The 24,767-nt window shown below is 40.2% G+C and overlaps 1 protein-coding gene across 1 annotated transcript; it reads left to right on the top strand.

Moving 5' to 3' along the window:
• The first annotated feature begins 482 nt into the window (after window positions 1–482).
• Window positions 483–24,703, top strand: LOC146558571 (NACHT, LRR and PYD domains-containing protein 3-like). Its single transcript, XM_085246621.1, has 8 exons — window positions 483–682; window positions 9,000–9,294; window positions 9,795–11,574; window positions 11,686–11,859; window positions 12,291–12,464; window positions 12,751–12,924; window positions 19,287–19,333; window positions 23,239–24,703. The coding sequence occupies exons 1-8, from the start codon at window positions 671–673 to the stop codon at window positions 23,790–23,792; spliced, it is 3,210 nt and encodes a 1,069-aa protein (XP_085102747.1). The 5' UTR covers window positions 483–670; the 3' UTR covers window positions 23,793–24,703.
• Window positions 24,704–24,767: the final 64 nt, after the last annotated feature.

Below are 24,767 nucleotides of genomic sequence, written 5' to 3'. Positions count from 1 at the left end.
AAAGTTTGAATTTGATTGATGCCATTATTTTTCTTCTTCCATGTTTGGATCCTTCTGTTTGCACTTACTGTGCAGTCAGTCAGGGGGCTTCTCCAGGCTGGAGTTACTGATAGTAACCATTGAAATAACTATAGCCACAACGCAGTGTGTGAACAGTGTCTCAGAGTAAGTCTATCAGGTGTGAGGTCTGAACACTCAAGCTTGGACAAATGCCACTGAAAAACACCTCTGTCAGTTTCTCCTCAGACTGCAGGAGGAAAATCATTCCTGAACAGGTTACAGCCTGCCCTGATCCAAACTACACAAGGTTTGGAGCTGACCTCACCTGCATGTTAAACGCAGGTAGGCTGATGGTCTGATACTACAGAGAAAACTATTACAGCAATGAAAATGAGTCATTTAATTGGCCTGAACACCTTAATAACCCAGCACATGGGGCGGCCGAGACTCACTCACCAAGACTGACAGGAGGAACAATCTCCGCCCTCTGCACATGCCCTGCCTCATATAAGTCAACCTGTTTCCACTGAGATCTGTGGTGATTTATGTAATAGTTTTCATTGTTGTTGTTTTTTTTTGTTTGTTTCAAAGAGTTGACAGTGATGAACGAACATCAGACACAATCAGAAGCTGAGAAGTGAAGTCGCTGTTTTTTTCTCTACAGGTGACAATGAGCAGAAAGGTAGGGACGGCTCTCCTCTGTGTGTGTGTGTGTGTGTGTGTGTGTGTGTGTGTGTGTGAGTGAGAATTCGGTCTTTGTGGTAAATCTTAATACCAGCTCATTAAACCATTAAATATAATGAAATTACTTTGAAATGCAATGAGAAAAAGCTTCAGATTTTTGTGTAACTCTCACAGAAACTTGAACCTGAAGCCTGTGAAACAAAAATGTATTTATTTCTACTGAAACACAGAAAATAAAACTGTGGTTAGGACTTATTCTTTTATACAAACAGAATATATTTCAAGTTACACAGAGCTCAAACTGACTAAGATAAGAAAAGGTTACTGAAACCTTACTGAGGCCCACACAAGTGTCTGAGTGTTTGTGGGTGAGATACTGAACTTGAAATCTTCCATCAGAGAGAGAGTGTGTGTGTGTGTGAACGTGTTAAAGACTGAACACTAAAATGTTTTCAGGTGATACAGAAAAAGAAATAAACTGCTGGGATTAAAAATTGTGTGAATAATGAGATTTAAAATTCCATCACATGTACTGACAATCAGCATCACACATGAGATATGTCATTTGATTAAAAAAAAACTTAATTTAATTTAATCTTGGTTTCTCTGAAACATTTTGTATATTTTAAATAATCCGAATGTTACACAGAGTTTATTGGTCATTTCACATAAATCATAATGCACAGAAAATAATTGGGTTGGATGGTTGGTTGGTTGATCAGCTTTGTGATTTGGGGGAGTTTTTTAAATGTCCGCCTACTAATGGTAACTGTTTTCACATTTTAAACTATTCAGATTTAGTAGACTCTTCCTGTTTATTAATCACATTAGAAAGTTAAGAAATAATAGATAATCAATAATAATAATCACTGTAAACCAGCCAAAGTAAAACTAGGTCTTTGGTAAATGTGATCTAGGAGCTTGTATGCACCAGGTCCAAGCAGTTATGGTGTTATTTTTATGCCACTATTCGGAGCGCACGTGAAAAACATTTGAGCGCACGTTAAAAAAAATTTGCAGGTGCAAGTGTTGCATTTTGAGGAGAAATTTATTTTGAGCGAAGAAAAACTAAATTTGAGTGAACAAAATTCATTGCTGTGTGCAAAAAATGTATTTCAGTGTTTGCTATTATCCACACATACACAATAGCAGCGCCTCTCGCTCAGTTTTTGTATTTGCGCTTGCATACAATGTGTTGCTTGCACTCTCAACATTTCTGCCTGTGCACGTTCAACTCTTTCTGTACACTGTTATATTTGTGCCACAAAACCAGCCAATCAGTTGTTTTGGTCTCCAATCAGCTCAAAATGACGAAATGCAATATTCCAGAATCCATTTCGTCCAAAACTCAAACGAGGCAGTGGCAGAAAAACACAGAGTGGCGGAGTTTGAAATATTACTCTTTCTGGGTCACAAAATAAACTTTTAAGATATTTTCATGCAAGAACGGTGCTGTGTAAACTTCAAATATCTGCTCGATTTATCAAGACATCACATATTTGCATAAGTGCTCTCTAAGTGCTCTAACATTTTGTTAGAGCACTTATGCTCTAACATTTTGTTAGAGCACTTATAGCGGTGTACAGAAAGAGTTGAGCGCGCACAGGCAGAAATGTTGAGAGTGCAAGCAACACATTGCGAGCAAGCGCAAATACAAAAACTGAGTGAGAGGCGCTGCTATTGTGTATGTGTGGATAATAGCAAACACTGAAATACATTTTTTGCACACAGCAATGAATTTTGTTCACTCAAATTTAGCTTTTCTTCACTCAAAATAAATTTCTCCTCAAAATGCAACACTTGCACCTGCAAATTTTTTTTTTTTTTTATGTGCGCTCAGAATAGTGGCACAAAAATAACGCCATAAGCAGTCCCCTCTTCAGTGCAACAGTGAGGAAATAAAGCTGTTGTGTAAGACGGTTTGGGTTTTGGCACTGATTAAATAATGTAATGCGCTTTTGTTTTTGTTTTTGCTTTTCATCTTTCATTTTGTTTCATGGGAAGATGTTATGCAGTTTGACCTGTTAGGTTGATGCTCTGAGTTCTTCAGAATCACAACCAGTCAAACAGGATCCATTTGTAAGCTTAATGCTGTATGTCAGAATAGAGGTGAGAATTTAAGGGTGCAAGACTGAATGACAATAGACACTGACATTTATGTGATGTGATGGATTTGCATACATAATGACAGTCATGACATCAAACACTGTGAAACAGGGACAGTTTCAAACATTTAGATATTTCTAGAGTGTTGATTCTTTGACTGGTAATTCTCATTTAGCTCATGGATATCACAATCCCTGAATACATCTGTTTATTGCAGCAATGGACTGTGACTTTTACAGGAAGGCAAGCAAATGTGACACTTTGTTTAACTGGCAATAATTCAATAATGCAACGTATTCTATAAAAACATGTTTGTATGTACTCTGCTTAACAAATTTAATAGAGCACCACCCAGTATAAGGTTTGTGCCACATCTGCTCTAAATGATCAGTACAGGTAATTACTAAATCATTTATATTTCTTTAATGGTTAATCCAGCAGTATGTGCAAGCAAGCTCTTTAATGGAAATTATATTTTTTTTGCTAAAAGTTGATTTTTCAACTGTTTTACAAATAAAAGCAGAAAAAAAGAAGGAAATGATTACTTTTGGATTAAGATCAAGATCCAGACGTTTGTGATATATATACACAATGCAAAACACAGTACTGCCTGTGGGAAACTGAGGGAAATTTAAAACTGGTGGCTAAGGGTAGGCGTAAATTTAGTAAAATTATAATTCACATTGGCAGTAATGACACCAGTTACGTCAATCCGAGGTCACTAAAATCAATATTGAATTGGTGCGGTGGCCTTTATAGATAATTGGGAAACTTTCTGGAGGAAACGTGGTTTTGTTAGGAGAGACTGCATCCATTCCACTTTGGATGGAGAAGCTCTCATTTCTAGAAATCTGGCCAAATTTATTAAGCCCCACAAAATGTTAGCAACATCCCACAAGAACCCAAAGAGGAGAGTCCTAGCCTCTAGCCCTGCCAGTGTAGCAGAAATGATGACGGATGATGATGGCAGCAGCAGCCGTTCTTCTCTGCGTGAGTAGCTTAATGTTGTTTGTGTGTAATTTACGTTGAGTAAGCTAACCACGTTATTACATTAATGCATGTAAGTGAACTAGCAAACATCATCATAGCTACATGCGGCTGTCTTCTTGTTTGATGGCAGATACTCCCTTCACCCTGGCCAAAAAGGCTAAAATGACCAAAGAAAAAGTGGAAAACAGTTAAACATGAGAGGTTTTTGGACAAAGTTTGTGTTTTTTCCATTTTTTAAGCACTGCTTCCGCAAAGAGTGATACCATATATGCCCTATAGCTGCAGAAAAGGCTAACATTGTTATCTTTTTTACAAAAAACATAGCTGAACATGAGAGGTTTTTGGACCAATTTTGTGTTCTCCATTCTTTAAGCACCAGTTTGAGCACCGTTTAAGCTCCGGCACCGTTTCAAAAGTACCGATTTGGCACCGGTATCGGATAAAACCTAAACGATACCCATCCCTAATGCTGAAGATATCTACCTATTCGGAACCATGATAACAGGGTTCTTGCTGATCGGAGCTGGCTTGGCCCTGGCTTATCGGAGAATTAAAAAAGCGGAACCGGCTGTTTATACACCCCCCAAGGCTGCCCGCTGGGATTGAAACGATGGGAGGAGGCGCGACTTCTCAGAACGGCCTCATTGAGAGCAGCATGGTTAAGACCTTGGAGATGCTTACAGCTGCTGTGAATACTCAGAATAACACCTCTGAGCGTATATTGGATTACATCAAGGAGAGGCCTGCTCAGAATAACACCTTTGAGCGAAAGTTGGATTACATCGTGGAACAGCTCACTGCAGTTGTGAGTTCTCAGAATCGGTTCTCTGAGCAAAAGAATGACAACACCACGGAACGCAAGTTTGATAACGTCATGGGGAAGCTCGCGGTTCTCCAATGGGAGATTGAGAGACCAGTGTCGGAGTGTTAAAGAACAGCTTTGAAATTTTCATGAGTTGTTGCAAAAGAAAAATACCATCATAATCTGGCTACCCCTTCGGCACCAGCAGTGGGCTCAAGGCTGTAGCTGAACAAAAACTCCCTGATAACGACTGTGTTGAGTCTGTTCCTTCCCATTCCATGCAAGGCCACCTGGGTTGGCTGGAAGACTGTTTACTTAGCCTGGCAGGGCGAAGGACACTGTCTCAGCTGAACTATGGACACGCACACACATACATACTGATAAGCACTCACTGACGCATCACCCTCCCTACCCCGGATCCAACGCCACCTCCAACGCTTACCTCCCTTCTGATGTGGACATCGGGTCAGCTGGAGGCGCAGTCGAAGATTGCAGCGGTCCCAGATCACATGTACACACTGGAACACTTTCCCATGTTGCTTTTCTGTGTTTATTGTACTATGGTGTGTTGATATCTGTGCATTCCTGTATTATCCTTTTGTGTTACACATTTTGATGTTTTTTTCCTCGCTACCTAGCCTGACCTGTCTCCCCAATGTGATGTTTGTGTATTGTATGTACGGTCGGCAAGGTCTGTCATCTCGGTTGTGTCATCTCTCATCATCATCTCTAATCACACTTTAGATCTTGTTTTAACATATGGCATAGAAGCTGAACATTTAGCAATGTTTCCTGAAAATCCTCTCTCCTCTTATTATTTCCTGATAACATTTAAATTTACAATAATCGATTACACAGCAGTGGAGAGTAGACTTCATCACAGTAGATGTCTTTCTGAAAGTGCTGTAACTAAGTTTAAGAATATAATGCACCCACTGTTAGCATCTTCTATGCCCTGTACCAATATAGAGCAGAGCAGCTACCTGAACGCTACTCCAACAGAGGCTGTTTATCTTGTTAATAATTTAGCCTCCTCACTACGTATGACTCAAATCAGAAGTACTTGACTTCCTGGTATAATTCTCAAATGTACAATTTAAAAGATCATCCTTCAGTCTGGAAATATTATGTCTGAGCATCCGGTGTGTTTGTGGAGTGGACCCAATTGTAGACATGAAACGGAATCTTAACAAAAAATGGGCTGTTTACTTGGCCGAAAAACATGAATATAAAAAAGGGCAAAATGGACGCGGACAAAACAAAAAACCTAAACTGGGAAAAGCTAGACTGTGTAAACTATGAAAAACAACACATTAGCATGATTCTGAGCAGGAGTACAAGAGTAACTCTGACAAAAAAAAAAAAACTGTGAACATGAATCTTGATATAACTTGAACAGAATTATGAGGTACCCAGAATCTGACCTGACATGGACGGAGGAAAACAGAAGCACCAACAACAAACACAGGGAGACAGAGGACCTAAATACACAGGAGGGTAATGAGGGAAGTGGAAATACCTGCGGAGACACAGCTGACACAAATAATCATGACACCAAAGGGAAAAGTAAAACTAAGCACATTAAACATAGAAACAAGACTTTCAAAATAAAACAGAAAACCTGGAGAGACATGAACTGGAACACAGAAGTTTGAGACAAGAGACAAAGAGAGGCAGCGAGAGAGGGAGAGGGACACAGAGGAGAGAGACACAAGAGGAACCTACATAGACGAGGAGAGAACACATGACACATAGGAAAAGACTCAAACACCGAAACATAGGAGAAACATAAACTAGACTAAACTCAACTAAATCCTAACTAATAATAACCACACAAGAACTTAACATATTTCCAATATAACCAAAGGAATCAAAAAATACAAAATAAACTTAAAACGCTGGGTCACAGACAAAGCCCCTAACAGGAAATAGTTTGTTGCTCGGTAAAAAATTCCTCCTTTATGGAGCACTTTTTTGCTAGAACATCTTACTATTCATCGCTGATTGAAGAAAATAAGATCCAGCCTAGGTTTCTCTTCAGCACTGTAGCCAGCCTGACAAAAAGTCAGAGTGAAAAGAAAATTACTCATAATCATTTCACAGACATAACATTATCTATAGCTACTTTCAGTACCACTGATATTCCTTTTCTCCAATTGATCTTTCTGAGTTAACTTCAGTAATTACTTCCTCCAAACCATCAACGTGTCTTTTAGACCCCATTCCTATAAGACTGCTCAAAGAAGTCCTACCATTGATTAATGCTTCAGTCTTAAATATGATCAATCTATGTCTAATAATCGGCTATGTACCACGCTGGCAGTAGTTAAACCATTACTTAAAAAGCCATCTCTAGACCCAGTGGTCTTAGCTAATTAAAGGCCAGTCTCTAGCCTTCCTTTCATCTCAAAAATTCTTGAAATAGTTTCAGTCAGATTTCAGAGCCCATCACAGTACAGAAACTGCTTTAGTGAAGATTCTAAAGGATGTTTTTATGGCCTCTGACAGTGGAATAATCTCTGTGCTTATCCTGGTAGACCTCAGTGCAGCGTTCAATATGGTTGGCCATATAATAAATACTGTTGACTGCTATTAGAGCGAGTAGAGCATGCTGTAGGTATTACAGGTACTACGCTGCAGTAGTTTGTATCATATCTATCTAATAGACTCCAATTTGATCATGTAAATGGAGAGTCCTCTTCACACACTAAGGTTAATTATGGAGTTCAACAGGGTTGAGTGCTAGGATCCATTCTGTTTACACTATACATGCATAGCATACATTTTCACTGCTATGCAGATGACACCCAACTTGATCTATCCATGAAGCCAGATAACTCACACCAATTAGTTAAACTGCATCAGTGTCTTAAAGACATAAAGACCTGGGTGGCCTCTAACTTTCTACTTCTAAATTAAGATAAAACGAGGTTATTGCACTAGGCCCTGAAAATCTTAGATATATGGTATCTAACCAGATTTTTACTCTGGATGGCATTACCTTAGCCTCCAGTAGCACTGTGAGGAAACTTGGAGTCATTTTTGACCAGGATATGTCCTTCAATGCACATATTAAACAAATATGTAGGACTGCTTTCTTCCATTTATGCAATATCTCTAAAATTAGAAATATCCTGTCTCAGTGACACTGAAAAACTAGTTCATGCATTTATTACTTCTAGGTTGGACTACTAAAAAGAATGTCTGACTATGAAATGCACGATTTATTAAAAGAAACTGCTTTGGCTATAATGTCATTGACAAACACAGAGGGAGAAGTATTCCTCTGTATTTGAGTTAAAAAGAGATTATGTTCAAATGAATGTTCATTTGAAAATGAGCTAATGATAAAGTTGATTAATGACGTCAATTTGGATAAACTGAATGAAACATGAAGTATATTCAGAATCAGAATACTTTATTAATTCTGATTCTGATATTACAATTCAATTACATATGAATATACTATACTATGTTTCATTCAGTTTATCCAATTTAACTTCATCATTCATCAACTTTATCATTAGCTCATTTTCAAATGAACATTCATTTTAACATAATCTCTTTTGTGATGAAATTATTAACATTTCTATGTTAAGTACAACATAGAAAAGAAGAACATGTATTGAAGTGAAAATTTAAAGTTGAAACGTTTGAAACTTTTCTTTAAACCATGTACATGGAAAAGTCAGACAGATAGAGGATGATAAGGTGCAGCTGGAAATCGGGTGATTTAATGTGATGATCTGATATCACCCGTGGGATCAACTGCTGCCCAAACTTTGAACCTGCAAATCACCTTGAACCTGCCAAAAAAAAAAAAAAAAAAAAAAAAAAAAAAAAAAAAAAAAACCACCATTTTTTGGCTTTTTCTGTTCTCATTTTTGCCATGTTAGATCGTAGATTCAAGAAGATTTGGATTTTCAATGTTTTCCTGCTGGCTTACAACTTCCAAGAATTTCCTCTGATTCCCTTTTGGGTAAAACCTTCAGAAGATTTGGAATTCCACTGTATTCCTGGGAGATTGAATTTCCAGTGGATTGACAGAGGGTTTCTTCTAATATTTGACAACATAGCAAGTCCAAGTTAGGATTTCTGATTCATGGTGGAAAGAATCTGTGCTAAACCCTCACTCTCCTTCTTTAGATATCTGCAGGTTTGGCATCACACATTTGTTTCTGAAGTATTTCTGCTGGTCCTTCCTTGTGACACCTGAGAGTTTCCTTTTCTTGTCCCCTTTAAAAGGGACAACAAGTTTATAGTCAACTTTTATTTTGTAATTTTTATGGAGTCCTGATGCTACTTACCTTTAGTTTGAACAAAGTAGTAATATAAAAAAGAATAATTACAGCTGCAGTGAATCACCCCAGCAATTATAGAACTGTTTCAGACGTGCGATTTTCTTTGATTTTGGCAGGGAAACATGATGTCAAATTCAACACGTGAAGAGCTGCTCCTGAGAGCACTGAAAGATCTGGGAGACAACGAGTTAAAAGAGTTCAAGTGGTACCTGCAAAAGTCTGACGTCCTGGAACGCTTCCCAATAATCCCAAAGAGCAGACTAGATAAGGCAGACAGGCCAGACACAGTGGATCAGATGCTGCAAACATACTGTGAAAACGTGCTTGAGGTCACCAAAAAGGTTTTGAGGAAGCTAGATAGGAATGACCTTGTGCAGATTTTAATTGACCCAAATGCAGAACCTGAAGCAGGTAAGTCATTGAATGATTAACACTCATATGAGAATGATTCCTGGTATGAGGTGCACTTTGTGATGACCATAATTCAGACAGAAAATGTATCTTATTACATTTTCAGTTTGTTATGAACCATGGCATAGAAATGGACTTGATAATTTCAGATGCTGTTCTTTACCTTAATACACAGATGGTAGATCTGAGACGATAGCAAGAAATGGCAATAGTGGGTTTGCGAGGTGAAAAGAATAATAAAGAATAGGACCTATTAATTGCTTTGATATGAAATGTACTTACCACACTCATGGACATGACAGTTATATTTTAATGTTGATGAACAAAACCGCTACAGAAATTTGGGTAATTACTGTTTTTTGCTAAGAACCTGTCCTTGCCATCCTAACCATATTCTGCTTATTTTCCATTGACAACTATCACAATTACATAAATGTACCCTATTTTTTCACAACTGACATTTACTCACATCTACTCTTACCATTTCACTGTTTATTTAGAGGGTTTTGCTGAGTTCCAGAAAAACCTCAAATCCAACCTGATGAAAAAGTTTCAGGAATCAGCTGAAAAACTTAAAAAAGGAGGTAAATCTAAGCTTCAAAATGAGACCTACACAGAGGTCTGCTTCAAAATAGAAAACAGCCAAGAGGTCAACAAGGAACATGAGATCAGACTAATTGAAAAAGCACACAGGAAACCAGACAGACCAGAAACAAGACTTCGATGTGAAGACATCTTCAAAGCTTCACCCATTAAAGACAAACCAATCAGAACAGTGCTGACAAAGGGAGTGGCTGGCATTGGGAAAACAGTCTCAACACAGAAGTTCACTCTGGACTGGGCTGAAGACAAAGCCAACCAGGACATCCACTTAACATTTCTATTCACTTTCAGAGAGGTGAATGTACTGGAAGACAAAAAGTTCAGTTTGGTGGAACTTGTGAATCATTTTTTTACTAAAAACAAAGAAGCAGGAATCTGCAGCTTTGAAGGGTTTAAGGTTGTGTTCATCTTTGATGGTCTGGATGAGTGTCGGTTTCCTCTGGACTTCCACAAAACTGCGATCCTGACTGATGCTACAGAATCCACCTCAGTCAGTGTGCTGCTGACAAATCTCATCCGGGGGGATCTGCTTCCCTCTGCTCGCCTTTGGATAACCACACGGCCTGCAGCAGCCAATCAGATCCCTTCTGAGTATGTAAACATTGTGACAGAAGTTATGGGGTTCACTGATGCTCAAAAACTAGACTACTTCAGAAAGAAATTCAGAGATGAGAAGCTTATTGGCAGAATGATCTCTCATATCAAAACTTCACAGAGCTTAAACATCATGTGCCACATTCCAGTCTTCTGCTGCATCACTGCTACAGTTCTGGAGGATATGTTGAAAACTAAAGATAAAGATGAGCTGCCCAAGACCCTGACTGAGATGTACATCCACCTTTTGATATCTCAAGCCAAAGTTAAGAAGGTCAAGCATCAGGGAGGAACTGATGCTGATCCACAGTGGAATCAAGCAAGTAAGGAGATGATTCTGTCTTTGGGAAAACTGGCTTTTGAGCAGCTACAGAAAGCCAACCTGATCTTTTATGAATCAGACTTGAAAGACTGTGGCATCAATGTCACAAGTGCCTCAGTATATGCAGGACTTTTTACAGAGATATTTAAAGAGGAGAGAGTGTTGCGCCAGGACAAAGTGTTTTCTTTTATCCACCTGAGTGTTCAGGAGTTTCTGGCTGCTCTGTATGTCCATATGACCTTTTTCAGCTCTGGACTCAATCTGCTGGACGAACTCCAACAATCATCCTGGATTTCTAGATTTTCAAAAAGTAAATCTAATCTCCACCAGAGGGCCGTGGACAAGGCCTTACAGAGCCCAAATGGACACCTGGACTTGTTCCTCCGTTTCCTTCTGGGTCTTTCACTGGAGACCAATCAGATTCTCTTACAAGGCCTACTGAGAAAGACAGGAAGTAGCTCACAGGAAACAGTCCAGTACATCAAGGAAAGGCTTGATGATGGTCTCCCTTCTGAGAAAAGCATCAATTTGTTTCACTGTTTGAATGAAGTGAATGATCATTCTCTATTGGAGGACATCCAAAAGTCATTGAGTTCAGGAAATCTTTACACGAATGATCTATTTCCATCTCAGTGGTCAGCTCTAGTCTTCATATTATTATCATCAGAAAATCTGGATGTCTTTGACCTGAAGAAATATTCAGCTTCAGAGGAGGTTCTTCTGAAGCTACTGCCTGTGGTTAAAGCCTCCAACAAAGCTTTGTAAGTGCTGTGATATCTATTAAAAGTCATTGGTTAGCTACTATTGATACTCATATGATGATTTTAAAATATGTTTTCAATGGTTTTCTCTGTTGTTGTTTAATTTTGCAGGTTGAGTTCTTGTAACCTGTCAGAGAAAAGTGTAAAAATTCTGTCTCCAGTGCTCAGCTCCCAGTCCTCTTGTCTGAGAGAGCTGGACCTGAGCAGTAACAACCTGGAAGATTCAGGAGTGAAGATGCTTTCTACCATACTGGAGGGTCCACATTGTCAACTGGAAACTCTCAGGTCAGGAATGTTAGTGTTGGCTGATGCTCGTCTATGTTTCGCGGCATATTTTATTCTTAGTCTTGGTAAATTTAATTACTATTCAAATTTCTTCTTGATTGCAACATACAGTGTTGCATACATGTCTTAATTTCTCTTTGGTTTTGTGGGCTATTGTTTTAGTTTTAGTTTAGTTTTTTAGTATTAGTTAAATATTTGAGATCATCAAACACATTTTTATATCAGACAAAGCTAAAAAGATCTGCAGGTTTTTAAATGCTAATTGAATTTATTAAGGTAAAAAAAAAAAAAACTATCCAGACTTAACTGGCCTTATGGGAAAAAGTGTCAATCTGTAGTTGATGTTGATTTGCATCAATTCTGTCTGTCTTTTTGTGCTAATTTAAAAATCATTGTTATTTTAACATGTCTAATGGTTTGTTTATAAACAGGCTGATTGGCTGTAACTTGTCATGGAGAAGCTGTGAAACTCTTTCTACAGTTATCAGCACACAGTCCTTAAATCTAAAAGAACTGGATGTGAGCAACAATGACCTGCAGGATTCAGGAGTACAACTTTTATCTGCTGGACTGGAGAGTAATCACTGTGTACTTCAAATTCTTAGGTCAGGACTCCACAGTTTCCTCATTTATAAATGATGAAGTGACATTACATATTACTTTATGATTTTTATCATCAAATTGGACAACTTTCATGTAGTTTTATTTCATTTCTTTGATTGATTTGATTTATTAATAATGTAACTGGACTTACTTGTGGAGTACAGTGGTATACAAAGGTACTATCTGCTATCTTTTTCATTTTCTTATTTGTGTCATTTTCAAATATCTGTTACCTAAATTTGTAAGGAAGTTTGTAACTTCAGAAAAAATTAACTGACTCAATTTCAGGCTATCAGGCTGTCAAGTCACAGAACAAGGCTGTGCTGCTCTGGCCTCAGCTCTGAGTTCAAACCCTTCCCATCTGAGAGAATTGGACCTGAGCTACAATCATCCAGGAGACCAAGGCGTGACTCTCCTTTCTTTTGGCCTGAAGGATAGACAATGCCAATTGGAAACACTCAGGTACGAACAGAAAATTAGCAGCCTACTAATTACTAATTAAAATACTTTTGAATATTAATCATATAATTAAACCTCTGAGGTTTCACTCAATATTGGTGATGACTTCTTGCTCCAAATGCTGCCCTTATATTTTGGAGATAAGTAAACAGGATTTATTTTGAAAAAATATAAATAGTTATTTAAACATGTCAGTGCATCATGGGTAATATGCTTTGGCAAAAAGGAAAGTTTTAAGCCTAATCTTAAAAGTAGAGAAAGTGTCTACCTCCTGAATCCAAACTGGAAGCTGGTTCCACAGAATAGGGGCCTGAAACCTGAATGCTCTGCCTCCCATTCTACTTTTAAATACTCTAGGAACAAGAAGTAAGATCTTGTATGTGAAGAGAAGGATTTTAAATACAATTCTTGATTTAACAGAAAGCCAACGAAGAGAGGGAGTATGAGAGAAATATGGTCTCTCTTTCTAGAGGCCATAAGAAGATCATTTGTAGCCTTCACTAATACAAACAAAAATGAGATAACACGGAGTATGGAATACAATGAATTTTAATATTGAACTTTAATACTACTACTACCACCACCACCACCACCACCACCAACAATAATAATAATCAACAAATATATAAAATATAGAAGCAACATTGAAATTAAAGCTGCAAGCAGCGTTATGAGGGCCCTCACACCCCAGCGCATCGAGCCATGCCCACCACCTACACCAAGCATTTCCGATCTGATGTCACATTGATGGAATTCATGCGTAGAACCACCAGCTAAAATTTCATTTCGTTCAATGATAATTATAGTTATCCCACTGGGTGGCGCTCTAACCATTACTGATAAATTGCTTGTCAAATATTTCCGAGCTTGACTCTTGACTCATGCCTGTGAAATTTGGGAGAGATTGGATATTGTGTTTTTGAGTGACAGCAGATTACTGCTTTTTGGTGAGTGATTGAAACTCCACGTGCCGCCATGACCACCCCGTTTCCCCAAACGTAAAAAGCTTCGCAATTTAACATCACAAAGGTCTTTAGATTCCCTGCACTGGAGATCATCTCGATCTGATTAAAATTCCTTGGAGGAGTTTGTCAAAGTACGAGGCCTGAAAAGAGGGGAAAATGTCGCCAAAATTACACATTAATTTTAAAATGGCTGACTTCACATGGCTGATCACATAACAAGAAAGTCTTCATCACATTGGAGGTGTGGGCCAAATTTCAAGAGTTCTTGAGCTTTCTAAGCCCCTCAAATGTCCAAGCATTTCACTACATATCGTACTGTGTATGACTGTGTACGTGACAAATAAAATAAAATTTGAATTTGAAATGCCACTTCATCTTTCATGGTGAACCACCTTGCCACCAGGGTGCGCCATTAAGTTTAAACTCACAATTGTCTCACTGAAGCATCATGAGGGACTGATGTTAATATTCACCGCTTTTGAGGTGGACCTGATGAACCTGTGAAAACCAGTATATAGGGATGGGTATCGAAACCCGGTTCTTGTTGAGAACCGGTTCCCACTGTTTCAATTCCTTGGAATTGTTTGCCATTTTTGCAAACGATTCCCTTATCAATTCTAGTCGCCCCGAATGACATCACCACATTGCGGAGTGTCATTTACTAAGTGGCTCAAACGCTCAAAAGTTTGGTTATACTTTACGAGAACGGTTAGATAGTAGATATTTCATTTAAGGGAGGAAACACTACGAATATGCAAAAGCATTTGCTCACAAAACACGCGATGACCTTAAATGAATGTCGTGTTTTTAATTCTGCTCCGGACTCATGAATCTCAACCCAGCAGCAGCGGTAACGTTTGTATGTCCTCTCCCGTTAATTCGGCAGGTAAATAATCAACTAACAGTGCATATTATGTTAGCGCGATCTGCCTTATTACAAAACCTGCCATTACTGTGCGCTGCATTTAGGTGACCATGATGAGAGAGACAGACAGAAGCTGTGTCCCAAAACGTCGGCTGCATCCTCCGGAGGACCTGGCCTTCGCAGTCTACGTGGGCTCAGTGTTGCCAACTTAGCGACTTTGTCGCTATATTTAGCGAGTTTTCAGACCCCCTTAGCGACTTTTTTTCTAAAAAAGCGACAAATCTGGTGACTTTTTCTGTTATTATTGGAGACTTATTTATGACGACTTTTTGACGTGAAAACGCTCTTTTCACGCTCTTACTCTCAACAAGCAGCGGTGCTGCCTTGGACACCTCGCCCGTGCCAAAGCACTCCCAGGCGGAGTATAGTCCTCCCCCAGCTGCTATCAGGGCAGGAGACATTCACACCTGTGCGTCCCAACTGCAAATGAATTGCGCATGAGCGAAGCCGCTGCTCCCGCACTGACTGTAACGCAGTCATGCTGTTTTGTGGATCACAAGGTTTAAAACTACTTATAAACACACACACTCACACACAAAGTAACTCCACCAGAGTGCCAATTTCGGGTCACTTTTGCTGGTCCAGGCCCAGATAAAGGAGCAGGGTTGGAATTGTGACATTAAAAAACAATAATTGCTAAAAGAAATTTAATTTGTAGTTCTAAATAAATTCTAACTAGGATGTTTTTTACTCACTTTATGTGTCTTCCACGATGTTATTTCTCTCTCCAACAACGTAGGTTACAATTACATTAGCATGACCAATTATGCAAATTAGGCGATGACATCATTTGGCGACTTCTAGCAACTTTTAGGACAGCCAATAGCGATTTTCCTTACTGAGGAGTTGGCAACACTGCGTGGGCTGGGTCCTTCGAAGACTGAGAAGGCCGGAAGTGTGAGGCTGTGAAACGGAACGGTCTAGCCTTCAGATTTGCGTCACCGCTGTCTCGGTGGAGTTTAATAAACTCGGCCGTCTGCTCGTTGCTATCTAAAATATAACAGGACACTGGCGTAAATTCTCGACCGTCTGACACTTCTGTTTAATCAGTCTTCTGTTTAATCAGTTTTCTGTTTGATGTTCTCTCTCTCTCTCTCTCTCTCTCTCTCTCTCTCTCTCTCTCTCTCTCTCTCTCTCTCTCTCTCTCTCTCTCTCTCTCTCTCTCTCTCTCTCTCTCTCTCTCTCTCTCTCTCTCTCTCTCTCTCTCTCTCTCTCTCTCTCTCTCTCTCTCTCTCTCTCTCTCTCTCTCTCTCTCTCTCTCTCTCTCTCTCTCTCTCTCTCTCCCTCCTTTTTCGGTCATGTTATGTTTACCTGTCAAAGGCTTGTTACAAACTATGAAACACATCGTGCAGACTTCTGGATGTTAGAAGAAAACTAATACTGCTCATGAATGAGACTAAAGGCAGGAAGGTGTCCTTTAAAACTAAACATGTTAATAGGACCTCCCTATTTATATCATAGTTTATGATATAGCACGTGTATTTCAGTAATAGCCTGCTGAGGCCACTATACGTGCTGGCCTCATATCAAATGTGAAGGCAGACTGAGTCTATGTTTGACGTTTTTTATATCTAATCTTCCTTTTCAAACATTTAAACAGCAGCGAGTCTGCAGCTGAGGGAATACAAACTCAAATTGTTGGAACAGGTTTGCTCATTTCTTGGATTCATTTGGTGATTTATTAAATGTATAACTGTTATTCTAATCTGCTGCTGAGTCTCTTACACTTTTCTTTATGCTGTATATTTTCACGTCTCTGGAATAGTTGGAAGTTAGATAGTCAGCTGGGAAACTTTGTGTTAACTCATGGAGCTGAGGATATCGTGGATATGCTGACCTCGCTGCGTGGTGTACAGAGCGAGGTCAGCATGATTAATATTCACAATAAAAATATTAGCCGAACATCATGAAGTCTGTATGTGTTTCATAGTGTCGAACAACCTTTGTACAGTTAAAGCCAGCAGTTACTACATGACGGAAACACCAACGTTATCTCTTTTATGCGTTTATACACAGGTCACGCTGATTACTGAACAAAAACCCAAAGATCAGATGTTAAACAGATTTATTTGCTCTCTCTCCTCCTTAAACATGTTTTTAATGTTAGTTATAATTCAGAATTGGCGACTGAAACATGTAGGACACATAAGAATAGGGCTGAACGATATATCGCATTTGCGATAATATCGCGACATGATCAAGTGCAATTTTCTAACCGCAAAGGCTGCGATTATACTCTGGACATGTCCAAATTCATGGGCTGCATCCTCCTGAGGCCGCATTTGTAGACCGATTACGTCACAGCGACGCGCCGAAGGCTGTCCAAATTACTACCATATCCCAGAATTCATAGCGCGGCCCAGCCAAACTCCAGTTTCCAGCAATGGCGGCCGCTACTAAGTTTTAAAATTACTCATACTAATCTTTCTGGGTCACAAAATAAACTTTTAACATATTTTCAGGTGAGAAAGTAGTTGTGTAAACATCAAATATCTGCTCGGTTTATCAAGATATCCCATATTTGCAAAAGTGCTTCGACGTTTTCAGAGGCGTCTGCTACCCACCAGCTCGACAGCTAGCCGGGAGCTCGAGGGTTACTGATGCGGCCGAGAACGGCGCAACTCCCGGCACATCATTTTCAGATCACCGCGGAGTTTCGCTGCTCGGGTTAAACGTAATATATAAGTCACTTAGATAACCTAAAAATGTTATTGTTGGGCTTTTTTCAGTGTTTTGTTTGTTCGTGAGTAAATCGGTTTGGCTGAGATTAAAGTTATTAGATTAGATAAAATAAAACTTTATTAATCCCCCGGGTGGGTTCCTCCTTGGTTTTCACACAGCTGACTAAACGTCAAACAGAAAACTTATTAAACAGAAGTATGAGACAGTCGAGAATTTACACCAGTGTCTGGTTATATTTTAGATAGCAAGAAGCAGACGGCCAAGTTTATTAAACTCCACCGAGACAGCGGTGACGCTAATCAGAACTAGCCTTCTGATTAGCTAATCAGAAGGCTAGACCGTCCAATTTCACGCCTTTAAATTTTAAAGGCGTGTTTGTGTGTGTGTTTATACAATTGCTATTATGTTTGCACTTTATGTGTAATGTTACTGACTGCAGAGATCAGTAAGATGTGTGTATTTTTTATTTATTAGTTTTATTTATTTAATATTATTTTTTAATTGAATGACTGTCTAGTAGTTCACAGATGTCGAAAAACTGAGTGTGGTAAAGCCACTGATTTTTTTTTATGTATATTTCTGCAATCTGCACATTGTACTGACTTTCATTTTAATGTTTACACCAGTTCCTTGTCAGCACTTTATGCTCAGATGTTTGTAAGCTAAAAATAAACTATTGTGTATGTTCAAATATACTGTTGTGATTGAAGAAGTTAAATAAAAATGTCAGTCATCAATTCATGCATCACCTCATGTCATCATAACAGAGGTCTGTCTTCCAGGAAAGAACAGTTTAAAATTAATGTAATATAGTATTGGCCATACTATATGATGTATTGCTTGTCTTTGTTTAATAATACAGAAGACAAAGACCTTAAAAAATAATCGCATATCGCATCGCAATCGCAATATTGGGGCAAAAAAAAAATCGCAATTAGATTATTTTCCATAATCGTTCAGCCCTACATAAGAACATCAGGAAATAAAACACCGATAAATATAACCTCAGTAAAAGAAGTCAGCGGGGGTTACTACAGCTGTGTACCGGGGCCTGCGCTTTGTCGGTGGGATTGCTTGCGAGGCGAACGGGTCTATCCCACGCTTTGCCGTGAGACTGGGCAGACATCTCCGAAATCATCGAAACACTTTTGCAAAGAGGCTGTATCTTGACAAACCGACCAGACACATGAAGATTAAACCACTACATTCTCGGCTAAAAAAAAAAAAATATTAAAACGGTATTTGGTGACACACAAACAGAGTTTTTCAAAACTCAGTTCTGTTAGCTTCCACATGCCGGTTGTTGTGTGCTAGAAACAATGGCCACCAGGCCAAAGCAATGGTTTTGACTCGATCAGCGTTAACCCCGCCCCCTAAGTTTGATGGGTGAGGCTGACAGATAAAATTATTTCAAGATGAGAGCCAGGCGCCAGGACTGCCAAAATGAAATAAATAAATATATCATTAAATAATTAATTAAATGTGTCAATAATTAATTAATTACATGTGTCAATAATTAATTAATTAAAATGTGAAATACATAAATAATTAATTAAATGTGTCAATAATTAATTAATTACATGTGTCATAACTATTTATTTAATTAATTAATTCCAATTTTAATTAAATATTGCCACATTTAATTAATTATTTAATGGTGTATTTAATTAATTCATTATGGCAGTCCTGGCGTTCCATAAATGGGGCCCTAAATAATAAATTATTATTAAAAACTCAACAGTAGAAATAAATAAATGAGAAAATAAATTATTTTTCGACTTTTCCTCCCTCAGGTTGGACCATTGTGGAGAACAGCGACTGAAACCTGGTCTGAGGAAGTGTAAGAAACATTCATATATTAAAATTTCAATTTTCCTATGATGTAAAGAGGAACTAATCTGCAAAAACCAGCTTTGCAGTATTAGGGTCATGACCTCCTTCACTGTTTAGTCATGGTCAATAGTCTGTTAGGATTCATTTCAGCTAATTGGAGTCCGTAAACTGGATATTTTGGCTATGTTTGTGCCTTTTGCAGCATTTTTAATGCAATTATCTGACAAATAATATGGCGGCTGTGTGGTTAGTTTTACTAACTCACTGTTCAAGTAGTATGAGCTCCAGTTTTGATGAATGAATTTCTAGAATTGTAATTTCACATATCACCAAATAGCAGATGTCTGTGTCAGTGTAAATGGTAAATGGACTGGTTCTTAAACAGTGCTTTTCTACCCTATCTTTCCCACATATTCTATGCTCTTTCTATGTAAGTCCTATCTAACATTCACACATATTCTTACTCTGATCGGTCAACTTGGGGTTAGTATCTTGCCCAAGGGTATTTGCCACCAGTGTTGGGAAGGTTACTTTTAAAATGTATTCCATTACAGAATACAGAATACATGCCCCAAAATGTATTCTGTAACCTATTCTGTTACGTTACTCAATGACAGTAACATATTCTGAATACTTTGGATTACTTAATATATTGTGGCGAGTTCAGACAAGGAGGAGACGGAGGTATCGTTTGGTCTTGCTTCCCGTGAGCTAGCCAGGGAGCACAGCCGTTTATTACATTTGCAGAAGAACACACTGCCACTAGCTAACTGCTCAGCGCGGCAACCACAACACACATAGGGCGCCCTCTGACCCCGGAAGGACACACCGGTCGTGTCCAAATTCATGGGCTGCATTCTCCTGAGGACCCGGCCTTCGCGGTCTACGAGGGCCGGGTCCTCAGAAGATCGGGTAGGCCGGAAGTAAACGGCCGTGAAATTGGATGGTCTAGCCTTCTGATTAGCGTCACCGCTGTCTCGGAGTTTAATAAACTCAGCCGTCTGCTCCTTGCTGTCTAAAATATAACAGGACACTGGAGTAAACTCTCGGCCATCTCACACTTCTGTTTAATCAGTTTTCTGTTTGACGTTTAGTCAGCTGTGTAAAAACCAAGGAGGAACCCACCCGGGGGATTAATAAAGTTTTATTTTATCTAATCTAATAACTTTAATCTCAGCCAAACCGATTTACTCACGAACAAACAAAACACTGAAAAAAGCCCAACAATAACATTTTTAGGTTGTCTAAGTGACTTATATATTACGTTTGTCACGGCCGGGCGGGTTACACACAGTAATTCGGCGTGCCCGTGTGGCGTGCTGGCTAGACCCAAGCGCGGCGAAGGCTAGCGGTGGGTTTGGAGCAGGCACGCAGTTATTCTAGTAACGATCAGTGCACGAAGCGTGGCTTCGGAACGGTCGTTACCGACAGAGAGCGAGCGGAGCCGGGAAGAGAAAAAGGATTGAAGGGATAATCACTCACGGTTGCTGAATCAGGCGGAGACTGACGTCGGCAGAGTTTCGGAGCTCCTGACACGAAGAGAATGATGTCTGAGCGGCGAACAGGTGGGTGGCGTCTCTCTTTTAACCCCGGCCCCGTGATCAGCTGATCACAGCTGATCACCGGCTGACAACGTTTAACCCGAGCAGCGAAAGTCCGCGGTGATCTGAAAATGATGTGCCGGGAGTTGTGCCATTCTCGGCCGCATCAGTAACCCTCGAGCTCCCGGCTAGCTATCGAGCTGGTGGGTAGCAGACGTCTCCGAAAACGTCGAAGCACTTTAGCAAAGATGCGATATCTTGATAAACCGAGCAGATATTTGATGTTTACACAGCTACTTTCTCGCCTGAAAATATGTTAAAAGTTTATTTCGTGACCCAGAAAGATTAATAAGAGTAATTTTTAAAACTTAGTAGCGGCCGCCATTAGCCGGAAACTGGAGCTTGGCTGGGCCACGCTATGAATTCTGGGATATGGTGGGCCACGAAGGACACACCCGACCCATCCTTCAAATTCGGAAAAAGGAGCACGCATTTGTCGGCTGCATTCGGAGGGGTCTACGAATTTGGACAGCCTTCGGCGCGTCGCTGTGACGTAATCGGTCTACAAATGCGGCCTCAGGAGAATGCAGCCCATGAATTTGGACACGACAACCGTCGCAGCGAGAGGGCGTCACCCGTCACCATGGCAACATACACAAAACATAACTGTACAAGCAGAACCCCGAACAGCCCTGACCCGCTACAATATTATCATGCTTTTTACAACAACGTGAATGTACTATTGCTGTGTGATTTATTACTATTACTGAAGGTCCGCGACTCCGAACTGTAGTAAAGGGACCTCTGACTAATGCTGGGCTCACACTGTGCGATTTTTGGCCCATTTTGAGCCGATTTTTGAGTCGTGCGATCGTTTTGGCGATCGGCCCGATTTTGGCCTTCATCGTGCGTCGTGCATCGTGTAGTATACGTGGGGTAACGAGAAGCGATTGACACCTCACGACCAGCTCCCGATCATCAATCGCTTGGTCGTGAGGGTGTCACCGCAGTTTGCCACACTGCGCACGCGCAAACACAAATGTCAGCGAAAAAGACGGCGTAGCAAGGCAGTGCAGCGTGTGATCTGGACACAAGCGATGGAGGCACAACCTGTAGAACCATCCGAGCCCTTTCGATGTGGCCTCACAAAATTATCACGACCACAACAACCGTGAAAATAGTTGGATCGACACTGCTGCTCAATCACAGCTGCCTGACCAATGTTTTTCATTAGCAATTTAGCAAAGTTGATGGTGGTGGTGTGTCTGTGTGAGTGAAAGACGGAGAGGGAGAGCGAGCGACAGAATTTCTGTTATAACCTTCATTTTTATGGACGCACAGTGTGAGCACTCAGGTCGCATCAGAGCATCGGGCCGTATAGTGTGAGACCCTGCATCGTGACCTATGAACTTCTAACCCCTGCGAGTCAACCGTACAGTTTGAGCAGGAGCTGAATCGCGCGACTGAAAAAATCGCACAGTGTAAGCCCAGCATAATACGGCGGGGTCCCTGTCGGCTGGTAGCCGAAAAATAGCTCTACTTTGTTGTGTGGGTCAACTTTTCTTGCGACAGACAGAGAGAGGCGTTGAAAGGCTGCTCCAACGGAACTTGTTGTTTTCGGAGGAAAACACGAACACAGTGTACAGTCGAGTCTTAATAGCTTACTTACAACTGGGCTCGTCAGGCACTCTTCTTGGCTGCAGTGGTTATTATTATATTTACATGCTTCCAGCTCCCGTTTTTGCTCGATGACTGCTCGTACCTTTCCACTCCCCTTTTTCTCCCTCCTAGCGCTCACAGACACATAACGTGTATGGCAGTCCATTCTCCCAGCAGCACGGACTACACTGAACATGATGCTACATTCTTTAGAGCTATGCTTGTAGCATTCTGCCTGTTAGCTTAGCACAACAACAACAACAACGAAAAGGCGCTCTCTCACCCAGGAAACACACAGTCGCAGAGAGAGAGAGCGTCGCCCTGTAACCATGGCAACCGTAACGCTGCCGCCTGGAACAAAAGAACGTAGCTGTCAAACAAAACCCAAACAGTCCTGACCCGCGACAAAATGAAACAGGAAAGTACCCCAGTGTATTCCATTTATTTCAACAAAGTAACTGTATTCTGAATACCACCTTTTTAAACGGTAACTGTAACGGAATACAGTTACTCATATTTTGTATTCTAAATACGTAACGGCGGTACATGTATTCCGTTACTCCCCAACACTGTTTGCCACACAGACTGGAGCAGATGGGTGTCGAACCACCTTCAAATGTGGTCACTCATACCTCCAAAAAACAAAAAATATTTGTTTTGTGAGTCTGTGGTTGGATGATAGAATAATACTTTGTGCTGTTGTTTCTTTCAGATTTCTGTGGGCTTGAACTGGATCCAAATACAGCGCACAGAAACCTCAAACTGTCTGACGACAACAAGAAGGTGACTGTGGTGAAAGAGGAACAGCCCTATCCAAATCATCCAGAGAGGTTTGACTACTGCTGCTGGCAGGTGCTGTGTAAAAATGGTCTGACTGGTCGTTGTTACTGGGAGGTGGAGAGGGAAGGGCAAGTTGTCATAGCAGTGACGTACAAAAGAATCAGCAGGAAAGGGAACAGTGCGGACTGCAGGCTCGGGTGGAATGACCAGTGCTGGAGTCTAATCTGCACTCAAGAGAAATATTCTTTTTGGCACAACAAGAGAGAACATGTTGTCTATCTTCCCTATGGTGCTACTCTACCTAAAAGAATAGCAGTGTATGTGGACTGTCCTGCTGGTACTGTGTCCTTCTACCGAGTCTGCTCGGAAAAACTGTCCCTCCTGCACACCTTCCACACCACATTCACCGAACCAGTCTACCCTGCCTTTGGGTTCGGGTTTGGGTTCTGGTCATATGAGTCCACTGCATCTCTGTGTGAGTTGTAGGAGAGAGTCTGCTCCTGACTGCAAACTACTGCTGATGGTGGTTTTCACTCTGCACACCACAGACTATAAACCAAAGGACCATGTAGCAGTTACCCTCCTACTGATTCTGCATAACAGAGAGGTGGTCACCAGACGTTTGGTGGTGAATGAATGAATGTCCTACCAAAGAGCTGAAAATAATGTAATCCTTTTTTTTTTTTTTTTTTTTTTTTTTTACCCCATGGTCATAAATGCATGACATGTATGACAGTATTGGAAGGGGCTGTGAATACAAACTTGCCAGCAGTTGACAGACATGTATGGTGTTATTTTTGTGCCACTATTCTGAGCGCACGTGAAAAAAATTTGCAGGTGCAAGTGTTGCATTTTGAGGAGAAATTTATTTTGAGCAAAGAAAAGCTAAATTTGAGTGAACAAAATTCATTGCTGTGTGCAAAAAATGTATTTCAGTGTTTGCTATTATCCATACACACACACAATAGCAGCGCCTCTCGCTCAGTTTTTGCAATTGCGCTTGCTTACAATGTGTTGCTTGCACTCTCAACATTTCTGCCTGTGCGCGTTCAACTCTTTCTGTACACCGTTATATTTGTGCCACAAAACCAGCCAATCACAGATGTGGATGCAAAAAAATCTGATTGGCTGTTTTGGTCTCCAATCAGCTCAAAATGACGAAATGCAATATTCCAGAATCCATTTCGTCCAAAACTCAAACGAAGCAGTGGCGGAGGAACACAGAGTGGCGGAGTTTGAAATATTACTCTTTCTGGGTCACAAAATAAACTTTTAAGATATTTTCATGCGAGAATGGTGCTGTGTAAACTTCAAATATCTGCTCGATTTATCAAGACATCACATATTTGCATAAGTGCTCTAATGTTTTACGAGCAAGCGCAAATACAAAAACTGAGAGAGAGAGGCTGCTATTGTGTGTGTGTATGGATAATAGCAAACACTGAAATACATTTTTTGCAA

This window comes from Mchenga conophoros, linkage group LG15 (assembly GCF_057382185.1).
Source record: "Mchenga conophoros isolate Kocher_MC1m ecotype Shallow Benthic linkage group LG15, M_conophoros_male_GT1.1, whole genome shotgun sequence".
Taxonomy (NCBI): Eukaryota; Metazoa; Chordata; class Actinopteri; order Cichliformes; family Cichlidae; genus Mchenga; species Mchenga conophoros.
The sequence above is the reverse complement of the archived record's forward strand: the minus strand, read 5'-3'. Positions and strand labels throughout refer to the sequence as shown.

Coding starts and splice junctions, on each gene's coding strand:
- LOC146558571 (XM_085246621.1), top strand. Junction 11,860..12,290: donor TGTCAACTGGAAACTCTCAG/GTCAGGAATGTT, acceptor GTTTATAAACAG/GCTGATTGGCTGTAACTTGT. Junction 19,334..23,238: donor GAAACCTGGTCTGAGGAAGT/GTAAGAAACATT, acceptor TGTTTCTTTCAG/ATTTCTGTGGGCTTGAACTG.